This window comes from Arvicola amphibius, chromosome 3 (genome assembly GCF_903992535.2).
Source record: "Arvicola amphibius chromosome 3, mArvAmp1.2, whole genome shotgun sequence".
In the NCBI taxonomy this organism is placed as follows: domain Eukaryota; kingdom Metazoa; phylum Chordata; class Mammalia; order Rodentia; family Cricetidae; genus Arvicola; species Arvicola amphibius.
The window spans coordinates 113,842,020-113,859,336 of NC_052049.1; the positions used below are offsets into that span (position 1 = coordinate 113,842,020).

The 17,317-nt window shown below is 48.0% G+C and overlaps 1 protein-coding gene across 5 annotated transcripts in view; it reads right to left on the bottom strand.

The window, feature by feature from the left end:
• Nucleotides 1-17,317, bottom strand: part of Cep164 (centrosomal protein 164) — a 63,072-nt gene that overhangs the window by 30,948 nt on the left and 14,807 nt on the right. For 4 of the 5 annotated variants that reach the window (XR_005284746.1, XR_005284745.1, XM_038323907.1 and 1 more), the window contains exons 4-7: nt 16,011-16,215; nt 8,877-9,032; nt 8,393-8,518; nt 6,115-6,192 (exon numbers count right to left, since the gene is read on the bottom strand). Coding sequence is in view for 3 of the 5 variants with exons in the window: in XM_038323907.1 (XP_038179835.1) it covers nt 6,115-6,192; nt 8,393-8,518; nt 8,877-9,032; nt 16,011-16,215 (565 nt within the window). In the remaining 2 variants the exon portion in view is untranslated. The remainder of the gene's footprint in view (nt 1-6,114; nt 6,193-8,392; nt 8,519-8,876; nt 9,033-16,010; nt 16,216-17,317) is intronic. The other variant, XM_038323906.1, reaches the window with a different exon arrangement.

The window sequence follows — 17,317 nt, forward strand, 5'->3', positions numbered from 1 at the left end:
CCCCTTCTCTTCACCAAGCTGGGGCCACACGGCCAACACTCAGCAGGAGCTCCACAACTTGTCTACCAGGCTCTGCTGCTCCGAGGAGAGTTGAGTTTTACAGGAAGGGGTGTGGGGGGGGGGAGTTCTTTTGCATATGTGTTGATTTTATTGGTTAATGGATAAAACTGTTTCAGCCAGTGGCTTAGCAGAATAGGGCAAAGCAGAAATTCCAAGCTAATAGAGAAGGAGAAAATAGGTGGAGTCAAAGAAACGCCATGTAGCTGCAGAAGGAGACAGATGCCAAAACTTTACCTGGTAAGCCACTGCCATGTGGCCATACACAGATTCAAGATGTAAGAGCTAGCTAGAAATACAATAAAATCATTGGCTAAGCAGTGTTACAATTAATATAGTTTCTGTGTGTGATTATTTCGGGTCTGGGTGGCCAGGAAACAAACAGTCTCTGCCAACAGGGGTGCCTGTTTACCACAAGAGTCATTCAGTCCATGCTAGTCAGGTTCATCCTGGAATTAAGGAAGGCTCTCCTGTCCTTGTCCTTCAATCAGAGGCTGAAACCTAGTCCTAATTGGGTTATCTAGCAAAAGCTTTGGATTAGGAGACAGAGGAAGTGTCAGACACCAGACAGCCCTTGCTGCTTCTCACAGTTCAGCCCCACCATGTCGTACATCCCCTCGTGCCTGTGCTTGAGTACTGTGCTATTGCTCTACTTAGCATTCTCTTCAGTTTTTAAAGATATCGTGAGACTTGGCACATGTTAAGCCTCTACTCTATCACTAAGCCACATACTCTCGACACAAACACTCCCAGGCCTCCTGACAAACTACAGGTCCTCACAGCATCGCTTCTCCCAGGAAGCCTTCCTTGGTCTTTGGTCCCTCGACACTCTGCCAAGTACCTATAATAGCTATGGGTTTTCTTTGTTAATATTCCTTACTAGATCCCTATTGTGCTCAGAACCCAGTTTCTGGCAATATAAGGATGTTCAAAAATGTCTCAACTATGGTTGTCTTGTTTTTGTTTTTTTAAGAATATACGTGGGCTGGAGAAATGGCTCAGAGGTTAAGAGCATTGCCTGCTCTTCCAAAGGTCCTGAGTTCGATTCCCAGTAACCACATGGTGGCTCACAACCATCTGTAATGGGGTCTGGTTCCCTCTTCTGGCCTGCAGACATACACACAAGATAGAGTATTGTATACATAATAAATAAATAAACATTTAAAAAAAAAGAATATACGTGTTACTGTGCAGTGGTGGAAATCTCATCACTTAGGAGGCAGAGGCAGGCAGTTCTCTGAGAGTTCGAGGACAGATTGGTCTACAGAGCAAGTTCCGGGACAGTCAGGGCTACAGAGAAACCCTGTTTTAGAAAAGAAAAAAGAACACATGTGTGGGAGAGTGGTACGAGTTGAGGCTTCCCTTCTTCCTCTCCTAAATGGAGATGGAGATGTAATACTTATTTGCCAAAGTTATGTGTGAATTAGACTATTTCGTTACAGTGTTTATGAAATAAAATATTAACTCTTAACTATTCAAAATGATGAAAATACAAGTAAGCCATAAAACTCAGAGAGTGGCCAGGTATGGTGGTAAATGCCTTTAAGCCCAGCTTTCAAGAGGCAGAGAAGCAGGCAGATCTCTGTGAATTCAAGGTCAGTCTGGTCTATAACAAGCTCCAGGCCAGTCAAGGCAACATTGTGGGACACTGCCTCAAAAAAAATATTTATTTGTATTAGCATTATTGAATTAAAAATCCTTAGACTCAAAGTATATCAGTGACTGGGGATGCAGTTTAGTAGTGTACCAAGTGCTTAGCATACCTGAGACTGGGCTCTGTGCCCAATACTGGGGGGGTGGGGGAGAGAGGATACCAAATATAGGTAGATTCTTTTTTCTTTCCTTTAAAAAAAAAATAGCTGTAGGTCTTGGTTTTTATTTATTTATTTTTATTTTTATTTATTTATTTATTTTTGGTTTTTCGAGACAGGGTTTCCCTGTAGTTTCTAGAGCCTGTCCTGGAACTAGTTCTTGTAGACCAGGCTGGCCTCAAACTCAGAGATCTGCCTGCCTCTGCCTCCCGAGTGCTGGGATTAAAGGCGTGCGCCACCACCGCCTGGCTTATTTATTTATTTTTAAAAATTTTGCTTTATTCATGTGTGTATCTGTCTATCTGTGTGTCTCTGTGTGTATGACATATGTATATGGTTTACTCGCCAGAAGAGGGCATAAAACCCACTGGAATTACAAATAGTTGTGAGCCACCTGATAAGGGTGACAGGAACCAGCCCTGTGGTCCTTGGGAAGTACAGCAAGTGCTCTTAACCACTGAGCCATCTCTCGAGCCCCAAGATTCCCATAGTTATACTGGAGAGAACACAATCCGACTACAAGAACACTGAGCTTCATCTAGGCAACTCTCAGGCTTAAACCCTTGAAGATGAATTTCAGCAGGGGCATGGCTCACTGACAGAGAGTGTGCCTAAAGTGTACGGCCCCAGCTTCCACCTTCAGCTCCCTCCCACTCCCATGTGACTGGATGATCTCAATCTGCCTACCTAAACATAAAATTGATAAAATAAGGTAACCCTTAAAATAAATAAATGGCCTTAAAAATAAAATAAAATAAAATAAATGGCCTTTGTCTGCACCCTATTGATGACATCCATAGGACAACCAGAAATGGGTAGAGAAAGCAGGGGAAATTAAACACTGGCTGGCTGTCATCTACAAAGGATGCAGGAAATCTAAGAGTCTCATCTGACTCCACATTGTCCCTGTTCACCCAGCCAGTGTCCCCAGGCTATCTCCAGGCCTAGGTCCCAGTCAGAATGTACTCCCCAGACATCTCTGTACAGTGTGCTGCTCCAGACTCTGGGTGCACAGCTCTACTCTAGGCTTCTCCATGCTCAAACTCCCCAACCTCCTCCTGCCACAGTCTCAAGTCCTTCTGCATTTCAAGGCATATTTCAAGATTTTGCCATCTGCACAAGGAGGGGGTGAAGAGGAGTGACTGTCAGATCCAGTTCTCGAATATTTAACACTTTTCAAAAGTCATGAGGCTCCCCAGGTTGCAGTCCCACCCCCTCACCTGCCCAGAGCACAGAGGCACTTGGGCTCCCATGATCCACCCAGGATGGGGGATGGGGAGGCTGCCTCAGCAACATGCCCATGCATTCATACTGATCTGGGGAGACTCCTGCTAAGCCAACCATCGGCCAGGGCTATTTTCCAGGTCGGGTGCCCATTCAGTTTGGTCTCAATTCTTTGCACCCTGGGTGTAGTTAGCACTTTTCAGTCACACTGATATCATCCTGTGACTTCTAAGCCTTGGCTCCCTCCCTCTCCTTTGATGGCTTTTCATCAGCACCACATGACCACATGCCAGCTCACCGCCCTCTGCCTCCTGCTCCCCATCAGAAGCCTTCTTGGGGTGGGTCCCATGAGCCCTTCCCTTTCTGTCTGTAGTAGACCAGCAATGGGTTTAGGCAGGGAAGCAGAGGAGGGAGACACTGACAGCTGCATTCCTGCCATCCTGCTGCCCTCTTATGGAAGAAAGAGCAATGTGACTGCTTGGTGACATGGGGCAGCATGAACCCAGAAGGGCTGCAGCTGCAGCTGGAGCTAACTGCAAGACTGGGGAGCCATTTCAAAGGTCAGTGCCCAAGTGGAGGCAGCTTTGCCTGCCTAGAGGCCTACACTGATCTCCACCACTAACATCACCCCCAAGAAAGAAATCCTAACACTTACCTCAGGTTAGAACATAGGACTCCGACGCCCCATGTGGCAGATAACTGAAGATGGGTGTATGAGGTGTCTAAGCACCACCTACTCCGGACATTCCCCACTACCACCACCGTGGTGCCAAGCAAGCTATGAAAATGTTTTAAAAACTCTTGTTCCTCACACCAGCAAAAGGAAAACTTCAGAAGTCCATACCATATCAAAGGAGAAATACCTTTCTTGGTGACATCTGTAATCCATTAAGAAGCCAATTATGATCAAGCTACAGTGGAATCTCAATCCACCAGCTGACTGCAAGGAACACACACCTACTGTACCCAGAGAGTGAAAAAGCCACCAGCCTGTCTAGATACCCTCCACTCCGTTCTCCCTGCTGCTAAATAAAAGACACCCAACACTTCCTGTGTTACAGGGAGTGGGCTAGGTGCTGGATACAAAGACATAAATTATGCAGGATCTTCACCCTCGCTGTGCCTGGTGCCTTGGAAATCACTCTCCTTCTCCAAACATGCCAGCCTTCTTGACACCCCTTCTAGTCACAGTTTGCACTCAGGTGCAAACTGAGGGCCCTCTTTGAGTCCAACGGTCAGTCAGCACTGGTTAACCTGGCTAAGAAGAAAACAAAGTCCTCCCTCAGGGAACCAAACAGAATTCTTTACCCAAGCAGACCAGCTCCGCTCAGAAGGAGCAGCTTCAGAGCAGACGTGTATCAGATTGGAGATACAGATGGGACAGTCGGGAAAAGGGCTGCATTTGGCAGGAAGTGTTAAAGTCACAATCAAAACATAGCTGACTGTGCAGAACTGAAAGGCAGAACAGATTCCGGGATAATGAGCAAAGCTTTACTATGAAATGGGTCCCGCCCCAAAGGTAGAGTTAGATCCCCTTAAGAGATGCTCCTACAGTGAGGTCTCAAGTTCCAGTCCAGAGCCTATCAGCCAGTGAGTGGACTGAGACTCCACTTGGCCTCCAAGGAGTAGGGAGAAAGCAGGAAATATTTGTCAAAAATAGATTGAACCAGTGAGACCATTCGGTGGGTAAAGGCACTTGTGGCCCAGCTTGACAACCTGAGTTCAATCCCAGGAACCTCATGAAAGGAGAAAACTGACTCCAACCTCCACATGTACTCTACGACACACACACAAACACACACACACACACACACACACGTAGATAAATAAGTTAAAATGCAATTTAAAAAATAATAAGGGAGGCTGAGGAGATGTCTCAGAGGGTCAGAGGGCTTGCTACACAAGCGTAAGCACCCATGTGAAAAATCACGTGTGGCCACAGGAGGATCGCAGGGGCATGCTGGCTGTCAGCCTAGCACCAGGCTCAGGGAGAGACCGTATCTTGAGGGGATAATTAGGCAGTGGGTGATAGAACAGAAAACCCAATGTCCTCCTCTGGCCTCCATGTGCAGCACTTGAGCATATGATCCAGCAAACATACACGCGCAAAACACACAGTCACATACGCACAAAGAAGAGGGATAATAAAGAAGCCAACTACAATTTGTGATGGGAGCACCTTTGTGGTTATTCTAATCATATAAAAGTGATTTTGCCTTTAAAGTATGGAAGGCACTAATAAAAACATATTATATAAGACCTGTGTGAGGCTTAGACCTGCAGTCAGTATTTAAATGCCTTCATGAATCTAATTTGCAAACTTCATGATTCATTGCTTATAACAAATATTTTAGGAAAATTTAGAGAACTGTTAAATGGCTTAGAAATTAATAAATCAGGGGTGGGAAGTTAAAAAATAAAAAATTAATAAATCAGACATTAGACTGAGAACACACAGTAGGAAACGTTCCTATAACTTCTATGTCCAGGCTCCAAAATATGCACGGAAGGTCTGAGTGTTAATACACAGTGACTCACACTGCCTGTGTGCTCTCCAGAAAAAAATACGCTGGCAGCAGCGTGGGTCAGACTTCAGAGACACGCGGGACCTTGCAGGCATGCTCCAGAAGCTATTCCCACCCATCTGCTTTTTTCCACCCTTAAATCTTTGCTTGGGCTCTTCGTTTACCTAGACTATCCCCCGTCTAAAATCTAGCTTCTCTTCAAAGCCCAGGGCAAATGTCATCTCTTCCACCAAGTTTGCCTGCTGTCTAGGCAAGAAATCTCTTCCCAGGGCAGCGTGCAGGAGGGAAGGGCCATAAGCACACATGTCTCACTATGCTCAAAGCACTAGTGCAGGGACTTCACCAAGACCTGGTCATTTGAGAGCTGAGAGAATGGATTCCCTGAACCCCAGAAATCTTGGACAGACCCTCTTCCAAATAAGCTCCACAGACAGCAGAGCTTCAGAGGAGGAAAGGTGAGGCCCGGGGCTCTACCAGCAGTGTTCTCAGGCTCTCACCTCGTACTCAAAGTCACCTCCCAGGGCACCGAGGTCCAGGTGCAGGTTCTTGAGAAGTCCACCGGAGCTTCGGACACTCTGCAAGAAAAAAATAGCTATGAGCAGTGTCTTAGTTAGGGTTTCTGTTGCTATGATAGAGTTCATGACCAAAAGCCAGCTGGGGAGGAAAGGGCTCACTTCAGCTTCCACTCTCAGGGCATAGTCAGCTACCAAAGGAACTCGGAAGGGACCAGCAGCAAGAACTAAGGAGGAGGCCATGGAGGAGTGCTACTTACTAGCTTGATCCTCTTGCTCAGCCTGCTTGTTTATTTATTTGTCTGTTTATGGTTTTTCAAGACAAGGTTCTCTCTATAGCTCTGGCTGGCCTGGAACTCACTTTGTAGCTCAGGCTGGCCTCGAACTCAGAGAGCTGTCTGCTTCTGCCTCCCAAGAGCTTAGATTAAAGGCATGCGCTGCCGCCACCTAACTGCTTAGCCTGCATTTGTCTACAGCTCAGTCAGGACCACCTGTTCAGAGACAGCACCCTCCACAGCATGGACACACACTAATCACTTACTAAGAAAATGGTTCACAGGTGTGCTTACAGGCCAGTCCTATGGAAGCATTTTTCTCAATCAGGGTCCCCTCTTCTCAGAAAACTCTAGCTTGTGTCAAGTTGACAAAAAGAAAAAAGTGCTAAGTCTAAAGAAATTGGCCAGCCCAACACGAAGGTCATGCGCGGAGAGTAGGGGTACCCTGGTAGGGCTTTGGAGGACTCCAGGGCAGGCCCTCCACTAAGGCCTTGCTAAGCAGCCCTGTATTCAGTGAGCACAAGGCCAAGCAAGCATGTTGTGTTCTCCAGCTCAGACCTAAGAGGCATACAGACTGGTCGAGAAAGAAAGTTATGGGTGGAAAAAAAAACACTTTTATTTATTTTTAAAATGGCTGGGAGGTTAGCCAAATAGAACTAATCCATGTATCTACCAACAGATGAGCGCATAGACAGAACATGGAACACATACAACAGGCTTCAAAATGAGTGTTTACATACTCGCTGCAGCATACTGAGTGAGAAGGTGCCAGACATCAAAGAAAACACTATGTGATTTTATCATATAAAACAAAGAGAACTGGCAAAGTCATGAGCCACCAAAAAAAAAAAAAGAGTTAGAGGTTACCAGGGGCTGGAAGAAAAAGGATATATTTTTTGGTGGCTAGAATCTATAAACACTATAAACAAGTTCTGAAAGTGGACAGTAGTGATGGTAACATATCACCATGAAAAAAACTAATATCCCTGAACTACTGTACAGTTAGAATAAGTTGGGGGCTGGAGAGATGGCTCAGCAGTTAAAGAGTACTGTACTGGCTGCTCTTCCATAGGACCCAGGTTCAATTCCTAGCATCCACATGACAGTTCACAATTGTCTGTAGCTCCAAGATCTGACATCCTCACACAGAAACACATGCAGGAAAAACATCAATGCACATCAAATAAACAAACAAACAAACAAACAAAATCTTTAAAAATAAAGAAATATAAAGATATAGAATAAGTAATAAATAAGTTAAAAATCTTACCTGTGTGTGAGAGAGCTTTACCATGATTTAAATACATATAATATGTATATATACCCAGAGGGTTTCCAGGCCAGAAAGGGGACCTCACAGTGGGGCCCAAAAATGTGAGCCTATTCCACCTTGTCTGGAGGTCAGAGAGTCTGAGCTTGCTCAAAGTAGTTGACAACAACTATTGCTACACACCCTGACCTAGGGTGTGGTTAGTTGGTGTTTTGGACATTAAGATGACCCATGGAGGTAGATCCACTCCTCCCTGACCAAACATCAGAGAATTCAAGCATACTTCTGCTCCTTCTTTTGAAATAGGAGGTTTGACCTAGAGATACTTGGTCTAGGATGGGTTCACTGCCTACACAACAGAATGCTTTTCTCAAGGAATAATGACTTGATGTCTCAAGTATTGGGGCAAGTAACTGTCCTAGTTGTCCTTTGTATCACATTAAAACAGTCTTTTGCCTTCTTCTCCACCCCCTTTAGTACTGGGGTATAAGAGTGTACAGAAATTAAACACGGGAGAACTCAGAAGAATTCAGTATTCAATATTCACTGAATTGCCCTCCCGTTATCATCCTGTGTCTCTGTGATCTTTCTTATCTCTGCTCCTCCTACTTAACTTTTCTAATCCTCACACCCCTACCCTGGAACATGTGAACCCACCAAAGCTAGGATCGTGGCAGAAGTCACCCCAAAAAGGTAGCTCCCGACACCTCACCATTACCTGGTTGTCACTCTCCCCGTCGTCCTCCTCGTTGGTCTCTTCCCCTAAAGCCAAGAGACTGAGAGTATGCTTGCCCTCGTGGGTAGAACCCAAGAAACCCTTTGTACAAGCAGCAGTTTTGGGACCCTGTGGAGGATCCAAAACACAAAAGGAACAAGGGACTTACCAGAAAGACCTTCAGAACGACCCTGGCATGCTCCCTCAATTCCCACCTAGACAGGGCCTCAATCGAGTCCCACCATGTCCATGAATCTGGCTTACTCCCATCCCAACTCCCACTGTCCCAGCCACATGGATGGGGAGATCAGAAAGGTAGCCTACAGCCCAGTCCAGCCCCCCCCCCCCCACCAGAGTGACTCTTCTCAGACTAGCTGGTGAATTCTGAAGACACAGCTTATGTCTCAGGGCCAAGTCACAGCCCCGAGTAGGACACCCAAAAGGTCCCACAGAAACAAATCACATGCACAGCAGAGGAAGGACTCACCAGCGTGGGTTCCCCAAGCTGCCCAGAATCTGCCGAGCTCCCCAGGCTCACACTCTGAGATCCACGAAGAGCAGAGGGTGGTGCATCCCCGAGGCCTCGTAAGGGAGCCAGGCTCCAAAGAGGGGCTTGGACTGGGGCTAAAGGGGAACCCAGGACCTGGGCAAGAGAACACATCTTGTTACAAACCCCAGAAACCGCGTGGCTCTCAGGGTGTTGGAGGCAGATATATAAATAAAGCATCCAAATCCTGCCCGTTCAAATTTAAACCACCTCTGCTTGGAGGCTGCTAATGAAACACAACATTCAGAAATACCATGTGCCAACTGGGTGAGACTCGCAGACCAGTTTCCTGATTCTGGTAACGTGTGTGTTAGTTCACATCTGGCAGAAGCTAAGACTGGGGGCTCTGCTCCCCTTTCGAGAGCCACATACCAAGTGAACAGGATGCAGAGGGAACAGGGCAGAGATAAACCCCAGCGACTAGAAATCTCTACACTTGATGCCTAAAACTGAGGAGCCGAGAAAAAGTAGTCGCAACATGATACTGACAGAGATGGAAGCAAACACCAGAAGAGAGCGCAGGCCTCCTCGGAGGGCTGTGCACTCAGGAGGCCACTACACATAAACGCGTGCCTTGTCATTCTCTTTGACTTGTTCTCCCTGGTTCTCAGGAGAGCCGAGGGAAGGCCACCTTCATGCCAGCGAGAACTGGAGTCAAAATCCAGGCTGGGTCCGAACATGTGACCCCTCTGGCTCCTCACATTCCCTTTTCCTTCATCTGCAAGATGAAGGAGAGGGTCCAGGCTTGGCCCTATGGGGTCTGCTAAGAAGCTCCGAGGAGATGATGGACACAAGGGGTCTCTGTAAGGGGCCTAGGGCTGTAGCGATATTATGGAATCGACCATCTGGCCGAACAGAAAAGCCAGAGGCAGGCATAGAGGCCAGAGAGAGGGCTCACTGGCTGAGAGTCTGCTGCTCTTCAGAGGATCTGAGTGCATTCAGGTCCCAAACCTACTTCAGGTAACTCACACACAACTGCCTGCAACGCCAGTTCTAGACCATCTCTGACACCCTCTTCTGGCCTCCATAAGCACTTGCACTCACACAAACATACACTCACACACTCGCATGCACACAGTCAAAAATAAAATCTCAAAAAAGATATGGAGCAGGAGAACTGACTCAGAGGTTAAGAACACTTGGCTTCTCTTCCAAAGGACCCAGGTTCAATTTTCAGCACCCACATGGCAGCTCACAATTTTCCCTAATGCCAGTTCCAGGGTACCCGACACCCTCACATAAATATACATGCAGGCAAAACACCAATGCACATGGAATAAAAATAAATGAAGTTTAAAAAAAAAGATAATGACACATGCTTTTAATCCCAGAACTTGGGAAATAGAAGCAGACGGATCTCTATATAAGTTCGAGGCCATCCTGGTCCACAGAGTGAGTTCCAAGACAACCAGGACTGTTACACAGAGAAACCTTGTCTCGAAAAAAATTTCAAAAAACCAGGCAGTAGTGGTGTACACTTTTAATCCAAGCACTTGGGAGGCAGAGGCAGGCAGATTTCTATGAGTTTGAGGCCAGCCTGGTCTACAGAGTAAGTTCCAAGACAGGTTCCAAAGCTACACAGAGAAATTCTAGAGAAAAAAAAAAAAGCAAGAGATCAGCATAGCATACTGGGGACAGATTGCAACACTTTTCAAAACTTTCCTCAAATTTATCATATTCGTATATCTATATACGAATATGATAAATTTATATATAAAACACACACACACAAACACACACACACACACACACACACATCAGAAAGAACAGCCAATGGTGGCACACGTCTTTAGTCCCATCACTCAGGAGGGATGGGCAGGCAGATCTCTGTGAGCCTGAGGCCGGCCTGGTCTACAGAGCCAGGTCCAGGACAGCCATGGCTACACAGAGAAACCCTGTCTTGAAACACAAAGAGAACATATTCTCCTCCACACAGAACCCCAAGGAGTGAAAAAGAAAGGTGGTTCCCAAGGTCAGAGTCACTGCCCTCTCGGCCAGTCTGGTCCAGGGAAGAGGTCCCTGGGCAAGCCCCAGCAGGGCCTGTCTCTGCAGTCAGAGGATACCTGAGTCTTGGCTGAGAAGTGAGGTAAGACATCCCTTACCTCTGCAGATGGCCAGACATCTGGCCTGCTGTAGAACGTCTCTGTCAAGGAAAAAGCTACCGATATATAGGATCGGCCAGTGATGCTGAACACTGGGTCATGCTCTTCTCACACATCACCTCGGGTGGGCTCTATCACTATGCAGAGACCCCACGTGAGTAAACGGAGGTAGGTGTGGTCGAGAATCCTAACCAAAGTCACAGACTTAGTGGGGCAGAGAAGGGACTGAGCCCAGGATTATCTTGGAGAGGGGATTTCGTAAGGTCTCATGACTGTGGTCGGAAGCAGTGCAGGAAGCTGAGCCTGCCCCGCCTGCTCAGCCCTTCCACCAGTCCAAGCATATCAGCAAGTGAAATCCTTCCCACACTGTATTTATAGAAAATTACAGACTCCTAACATGGCTAATTTGCTAACGTGCTGGGGGCTTGAGGGAGGGAGACAGACGTGCTGAGGCCTTTGTTCTCTTGGGCCTTTACTGAATCAGTGGTTAGCAGGGAAATTATACATCCCTGGCTACTAGCTGATCATCTTCTATAGATGGCCATTAACTCTGAGCAAGGGCCTGTGCGTGCCATTGTCCTTCAGAGCTGATAAACTTGATGCCATTGGGCTAATTAAAACTTTCAGGATAATCTGTGGCTTATCTGATATTTATAGTACTACAGTAGTTATTAGGACTAACAGAGAACCAGTGTGTGTCGGCAATTATAGGGACCAGAGGAAACAACTGGGTAAAGTCACAGCTGGGCGGCAGCGGAACACCTAGGGAATTCAGATTGGACCCCGTGGTTCTATCTGACTTGATTTCTGAATGAAGAACTGGGTGACTATTGAAAGGGACAAAGGGAAAGAATGACAAGGCCAGCCCCGCCCGGTAGGGAGTGAAGTCACAAACAGGGTCCACACAACCTGACATAGGTTAGCCATGTGATTTTCTGGAGACCCCGGAGGCAAGGAGCAGAAGCAGCTGCATGGCAGTGCAGTGTGCCTGCCTCCAGGAAGGAAAATGCAAAGCTTTGGGGATGAGTTCCTGCAGTGAACGGCTGGCTCTTCTCAAGAATTGGCTGGTAGAAAAGACTTCCCAAACCCCAGAAAGGGCCTGGATTCTGTCTAATAAGGGCCAGCATGGGTACCACCTTGCCCACCCTAAGAACTCCTTTCAAAGCCTATGACCCATGCAAGAGCATGGCTCCACCTAGGCAAGAGAACCCAGAGAAGCCCTCAGCTCTAGCCTGCAGGCGATAAAGAACAACCTTGAAATCCAGGTCATCTCAGCAGGTGGTCACTCAGGTAGTTAAGGGATCCTCGGGTACTGAAGGAGGGTTAGGTTGGCATCAAGAAAGTAGACCTGAGAAGGCTTTGGAGCAGGAGCAATTCTACCTGTTCCCGCCCTGCTGAGCTCAGGGGCCCCAGACCTTAGGCCCCACTTTCTAAGAAGCCTACCTGGTTGAGAAGCTGCATCTTGCTTGGCTCTGCAGCAAGCCCGGTGTCAGAACTCCGCTGGACTAGTCCCTGCCTGAGGCCACTGCTTAGCTGGCACTGTGCTTGCTGAGAGATCTCCTGCCTGGCAGAGGCAGCGACCAATTCTGGAGAACGTTCCAGCAGTTCCGGCCCCCAAGCCAGTAGCCCCGAGTCCCTCTCCTGAGCTCTGATGGCCTTGCGTTCACCCTCGCTACACATCCTGGATGACTCGGTGGCCATGCCACAGACCATGCCGGTGACGTCTTTGCACGGCATTTCCTGCACGTTCTCAGGCAGGTCCAGGCCCTCCAGCCGCCTGGAGAGCTTGACCATCTGCAGGATGTGCTGGTAGAACCTCTGGTCCTCAGAGTAGTCTTCACTCTCCGACTTCTCTTCAGCAGAGCTCTGTGTGGGGGGCAACTGGGGCACCAGGAAAGGGCAGAAACGCACATCTCTAGGCCCTGGGTCTGACTGGCCCATGACAGGAACACAGCCCTGGGAGCTCTGCAGGTCCCAGGGGAAGTTGTTCACCTCACCTAGGACCTGTGAGCCAAGGGGAGAGGCCAGGCTGCTGCCCCCTCCACTACTGCTATCCGAGTCAGCCCCGGGCACACTAGGCTCCCTATCTTCATTGGGAAACTCCAGAGACTCGTGTGGATGGTGTCTCCCTTTACTGTCAGAATCCTCTGAAGGGGGCTTTGAAGCTAGTTCTGATGCCAGGGTATCAGGTGGCATCAGGGAGAGGCCCTGCGGTGCATCTTCAGCTGAGGCCTCTGGAACCTCGGGAGCATCAGGCTCCACTTCATTGCAGCTCTCTGTGGTGTCCTTGTTGACAAGCTTGGAGACCTGTCCTATCCATAGTCCCGGAGGCTCTCTCCTCCACCTCCCCCTACCCAGGTCCCCGCCTTCCCCAGGAACTCCCTGCCAGCTCAAGTCTTCTGCTGGGCTGCTCTCTAGTAAAAACAGCTTGCTTTTCCTGGCAAGCAGTGCGTGGTCAGACGAACAGAGGGACAGGGAGGGCTCCTCCTCAGAGGATGGCAAGGGAATGGGTCTCTGACCTTTGTCCCCTCCAGGGCCAGTGCAGCTCAGTGTGGCTACACTGTGACTACGATGCTCCCCTTTCAGCTGCAGGCCTCTGGGGGCTTCGGGAAGTTTACAGTGGACAGGAGTCTGGCTCCTGCATTCTAACGCATCCTGACCATTCTGGAGCAGCTCAGGGATCTGGGCGCCCCCTGTGCCGGGCTTCTGCCGTCTGCTCCTCAGTTCCAGCTGTTCTATTTCAGGGTCTGAAAATCCCAGGTAGATTTTCTCTGTTGCTCTCTGAGTTGACTCCAGACCCTGTGGGTCTCCTAACTCTGTCTTGCACTGGACCGGAGGCCTGCCTAAGATTTTCTCCACATCAGCAAAGATTTGGTGGGTCCGAGGAGCTTGGCCTTTGGAGAGTGGCTGCAGTTTGCCAGGAAGGGCACCCATGAGGGGCCATGGGGTGTCGCCCAGCATGTACAGGCTCCTCCCTTTCTTAAAGGAGGCCTCGCTTCTAGCCTGCACCTCGTGCTCTAGGTCCAGATCAGCAAGCCCAGGTGCTGGGAGAGGGGACAGGCCACGGAGAAAGGAGGAAGAAGGCAGAAGTCCCTGCTCAGGCTGTGTTTCCTAGATGGGTATATAAACATGCAGAGAAAACAGGGGCTGATGGATCCTTGCTACCTCAGCCCAAGACCCACAGCAGAAAACCACCCTCCTTAAAGTAAAGCAGAAACCAGACAGAGAGAGAAGAAAGGCCAAAATTCCCTTAGGCTAAATATATGCCCCTTCCTAGGTTCTAGCTCCCCTCTAAAGAGACGGGGGGGGGGGGGGGGACCAACAACAACCATGTTAACAGCCTATAAACGTTGCTCCATAGAGGCCCGGGCACTCAATTCCTAGGGTGCTACCACAGTGTGAAGGCTACAATATGGTTGACAGGGAAGAGAACCACAGCCCCCGCTAAACCAGAGTAGCCCTGTTTGTTTGTAAGCTGGCCTCACAGAGCAGCCATCTGAAGACAGCACTTTACCACTCACCAAAGCCAGGAGACCACAGCCGTGTGACCAGTCCCTAAGCTTCCTCAAGCCCTCAGATTCATGATCAGTTAACTTTATAAAAGCCTTATCAAGGACTCCCAGAAATGTCCCATGAGGAAAAGAAGAGAGGAAGTCTTGGAAACTCAGCCGAGTGCCTTCTACCACCAGCACAGGTTGGCACTGCTTAAAAGACTTCCAGTCTCAGAATCTTGGGGCTACCAGAAAGCCTTAGAATAAGCCACCCTCTGTAAATACACCAACCAGCCAGCTGGGATCCCGCATAATCTCCAGAGGCCCAGACCCCTGAGCCTACGTAGCTCATGATCCTCGGGCCTGACCATGGGTCTCAAACACACATTCACAGAAAAGTCTGTCACCCAAGCCCACTCTGAGTCAGGCTGGAGCCTGCCAGATGCCAAAATACCATTTCAGATTACCCTGGGCTAGCATTCACCTTCTGCTCTTCAAAGACATGACGATATTAGAAAACTCTAGGATTCTACTTGGAAAGCACCTGTCTGCATCCTTCTGTAGGAAACCGGGCATAAAGCTGCGGGGAGGTAAGGAAGCAGGGCAGCCACGGAACCCGAACATGACCGTTCAAAGCCAGAACTGACACTTTAGGAAAGAGGAACTGGGCTGTGGATGTGGCTCCTCACAGGGCTGAACGAAGCTGCTGCCTCAGGCTGCCGGCCCCACACCTGCACGAAAGGCACAGAGTCTGTCCTGAGCCACAGGGTCTCGCTCAGCTCCTCCTGAAGTAAGGGTGATCACCTGCGCCTGCTACGTTCAGACATGCTGAGTGAGAAATAAATAATGGGAAGAGCCCTCGGAACTCAGCACAAAAGCTACTGGAGACCACAGGGAGTACGACACCGGTTAACTGCTGCTACCCTCCACTAGCCAAGGATGCTGGCCACAAAGACCACGGATGACGTCAATAAAGCCAATGGCGTGTACGTATCAATTACAGGCTGACCTCAAAATCGTGATCCTCCAGCCTCAGCCTTCCAAGCACTAGGACTACAGGCATGCACCACCAAGCCCAGCTTTTCTTTTCAAACTTGAAGGCACTGGTGTAACGACTATTTTAGGGTAACAATGACCCACACCAGGGCGGCCTGATGCCAGCTCGTCAACCGCGCCTATCTCCCTGCTCCCCAGCCTTCCAGAGTGGGAAACAGTACCACTTCTTTGTCAAATGCAAAATACACACGGTCCTTGCCCCGCTGACCTCACCCTGTCACTAAGCCGGCCATGTAGCACGCCTTCCCCAAGGAGAGAGAAGGGATTACTTAGAGAAGTAACAACGGCTAGAAGCTGAAAGAAAAAAGCCACCAGGTAAAATCAGACAATGCCCTGTCAAGAGTTCACTTCTCTTTTCACCCCTGGAGGGTCTCCACACCCCTTGGGCTGCAGCCCTGTTTAGAGCGCGTCTCAGCCTGACTCACCAGAGGACTTCTGGACGTCTCTTTGTCCTTCTTGTTTTTCTTTTCCTTTTTCTTTTTCTTGTCTTTCTTCTTAATGGCCCCAGGAGCCAACCACTTCTCCCGCTCTTGGATGACCAGCTTTCGATAGTGTTCATCACATGGATGGTCCCAAATGGACTGCCCAGTGTTGAAGTTGAAATAGTAAATGTCACCTGTGATGTTCTGGCTAGGAGTGAGAGAGGTCAGAAGTTAGTCCTTTCCAAGGTCCGGCAAAAACATAATTCTTTAAAAAAGGATAAATACTGAAATATATAAAATAACATAGCAATGGATAGTTATTTATTTCTTAAAGTATGTTAAACATCAAGTTTGACACTAAAAAATAAACAAATAAGGAATTGAGGAATAAACTTAGGAAATTACCCAGAATACAACATGGGAGATAAGATGATATATTTAAATATAAGAAATAAATTATACGGGCTGGAGAGATGGCTCAGCGGTTAAGAGCACTGACTGCTCTTCCAGAGGACCCGGGTTCAATTCCCAGCACCCATATGGCAGCTCACAACTGTCTGAAAATGCAGTTCCATGAGATCTGACACCTTCACACCAATGAACATAAAGTTAAATGGATCATTAAAAAAAAATTGTTTAAAAAAAAAAAAAGAAAGAAATTATACATGGAAGATAAAATATAGACATTCAATGCTGCAACATTCTTTTTTTCTCTTTCTTTGTTGATTTTATCTTATTAACAGGCAACAAACTTCTGAAAGATTACTCAAGGAAAAGAGATAACTAAAAATAAACTAGTTGATTTTTTTTTTTAAATGAAGCTGGAGAGAAGGCTCAGCAAGAGCACTGGCTGCTCTTCCAGAGGGCCAGGTTTGGCTGCGAGAACCCACCTGGTGGCTTACAATGGCTTGTGATTCCAGTTTCAGAGGATCTGACACCCTATTATGACCTCCATATGCAAATATATATGTATATATAAATAATAAAATAAAAATAAACAAACTGCCAAGATTCATTCCCAAAGAACTGACCAGGCCTGGGGCTATAGCTCAATTCCCATCTCCCATACAGCAGCTCACAACTGCCTGGTAACTACAGTTCTAGACTCTTTTTTGCTTTGTTTTGTTTTTGTTTTTAGAGACAGGGTTTCTCTGTAGCTTTGGAGCCTGTCCTGGAACTAGCTCTTGTAGACCAGGATGGCCTCGAACTCACAAAGATCTGCCTGCCTGTCTCCTGAGTGCTGGGATTAAAGGTGTGCGCCACCACCACCCAGAAGTTCCAGTCTCTTGACACCCTCTTCTGACCTTCTC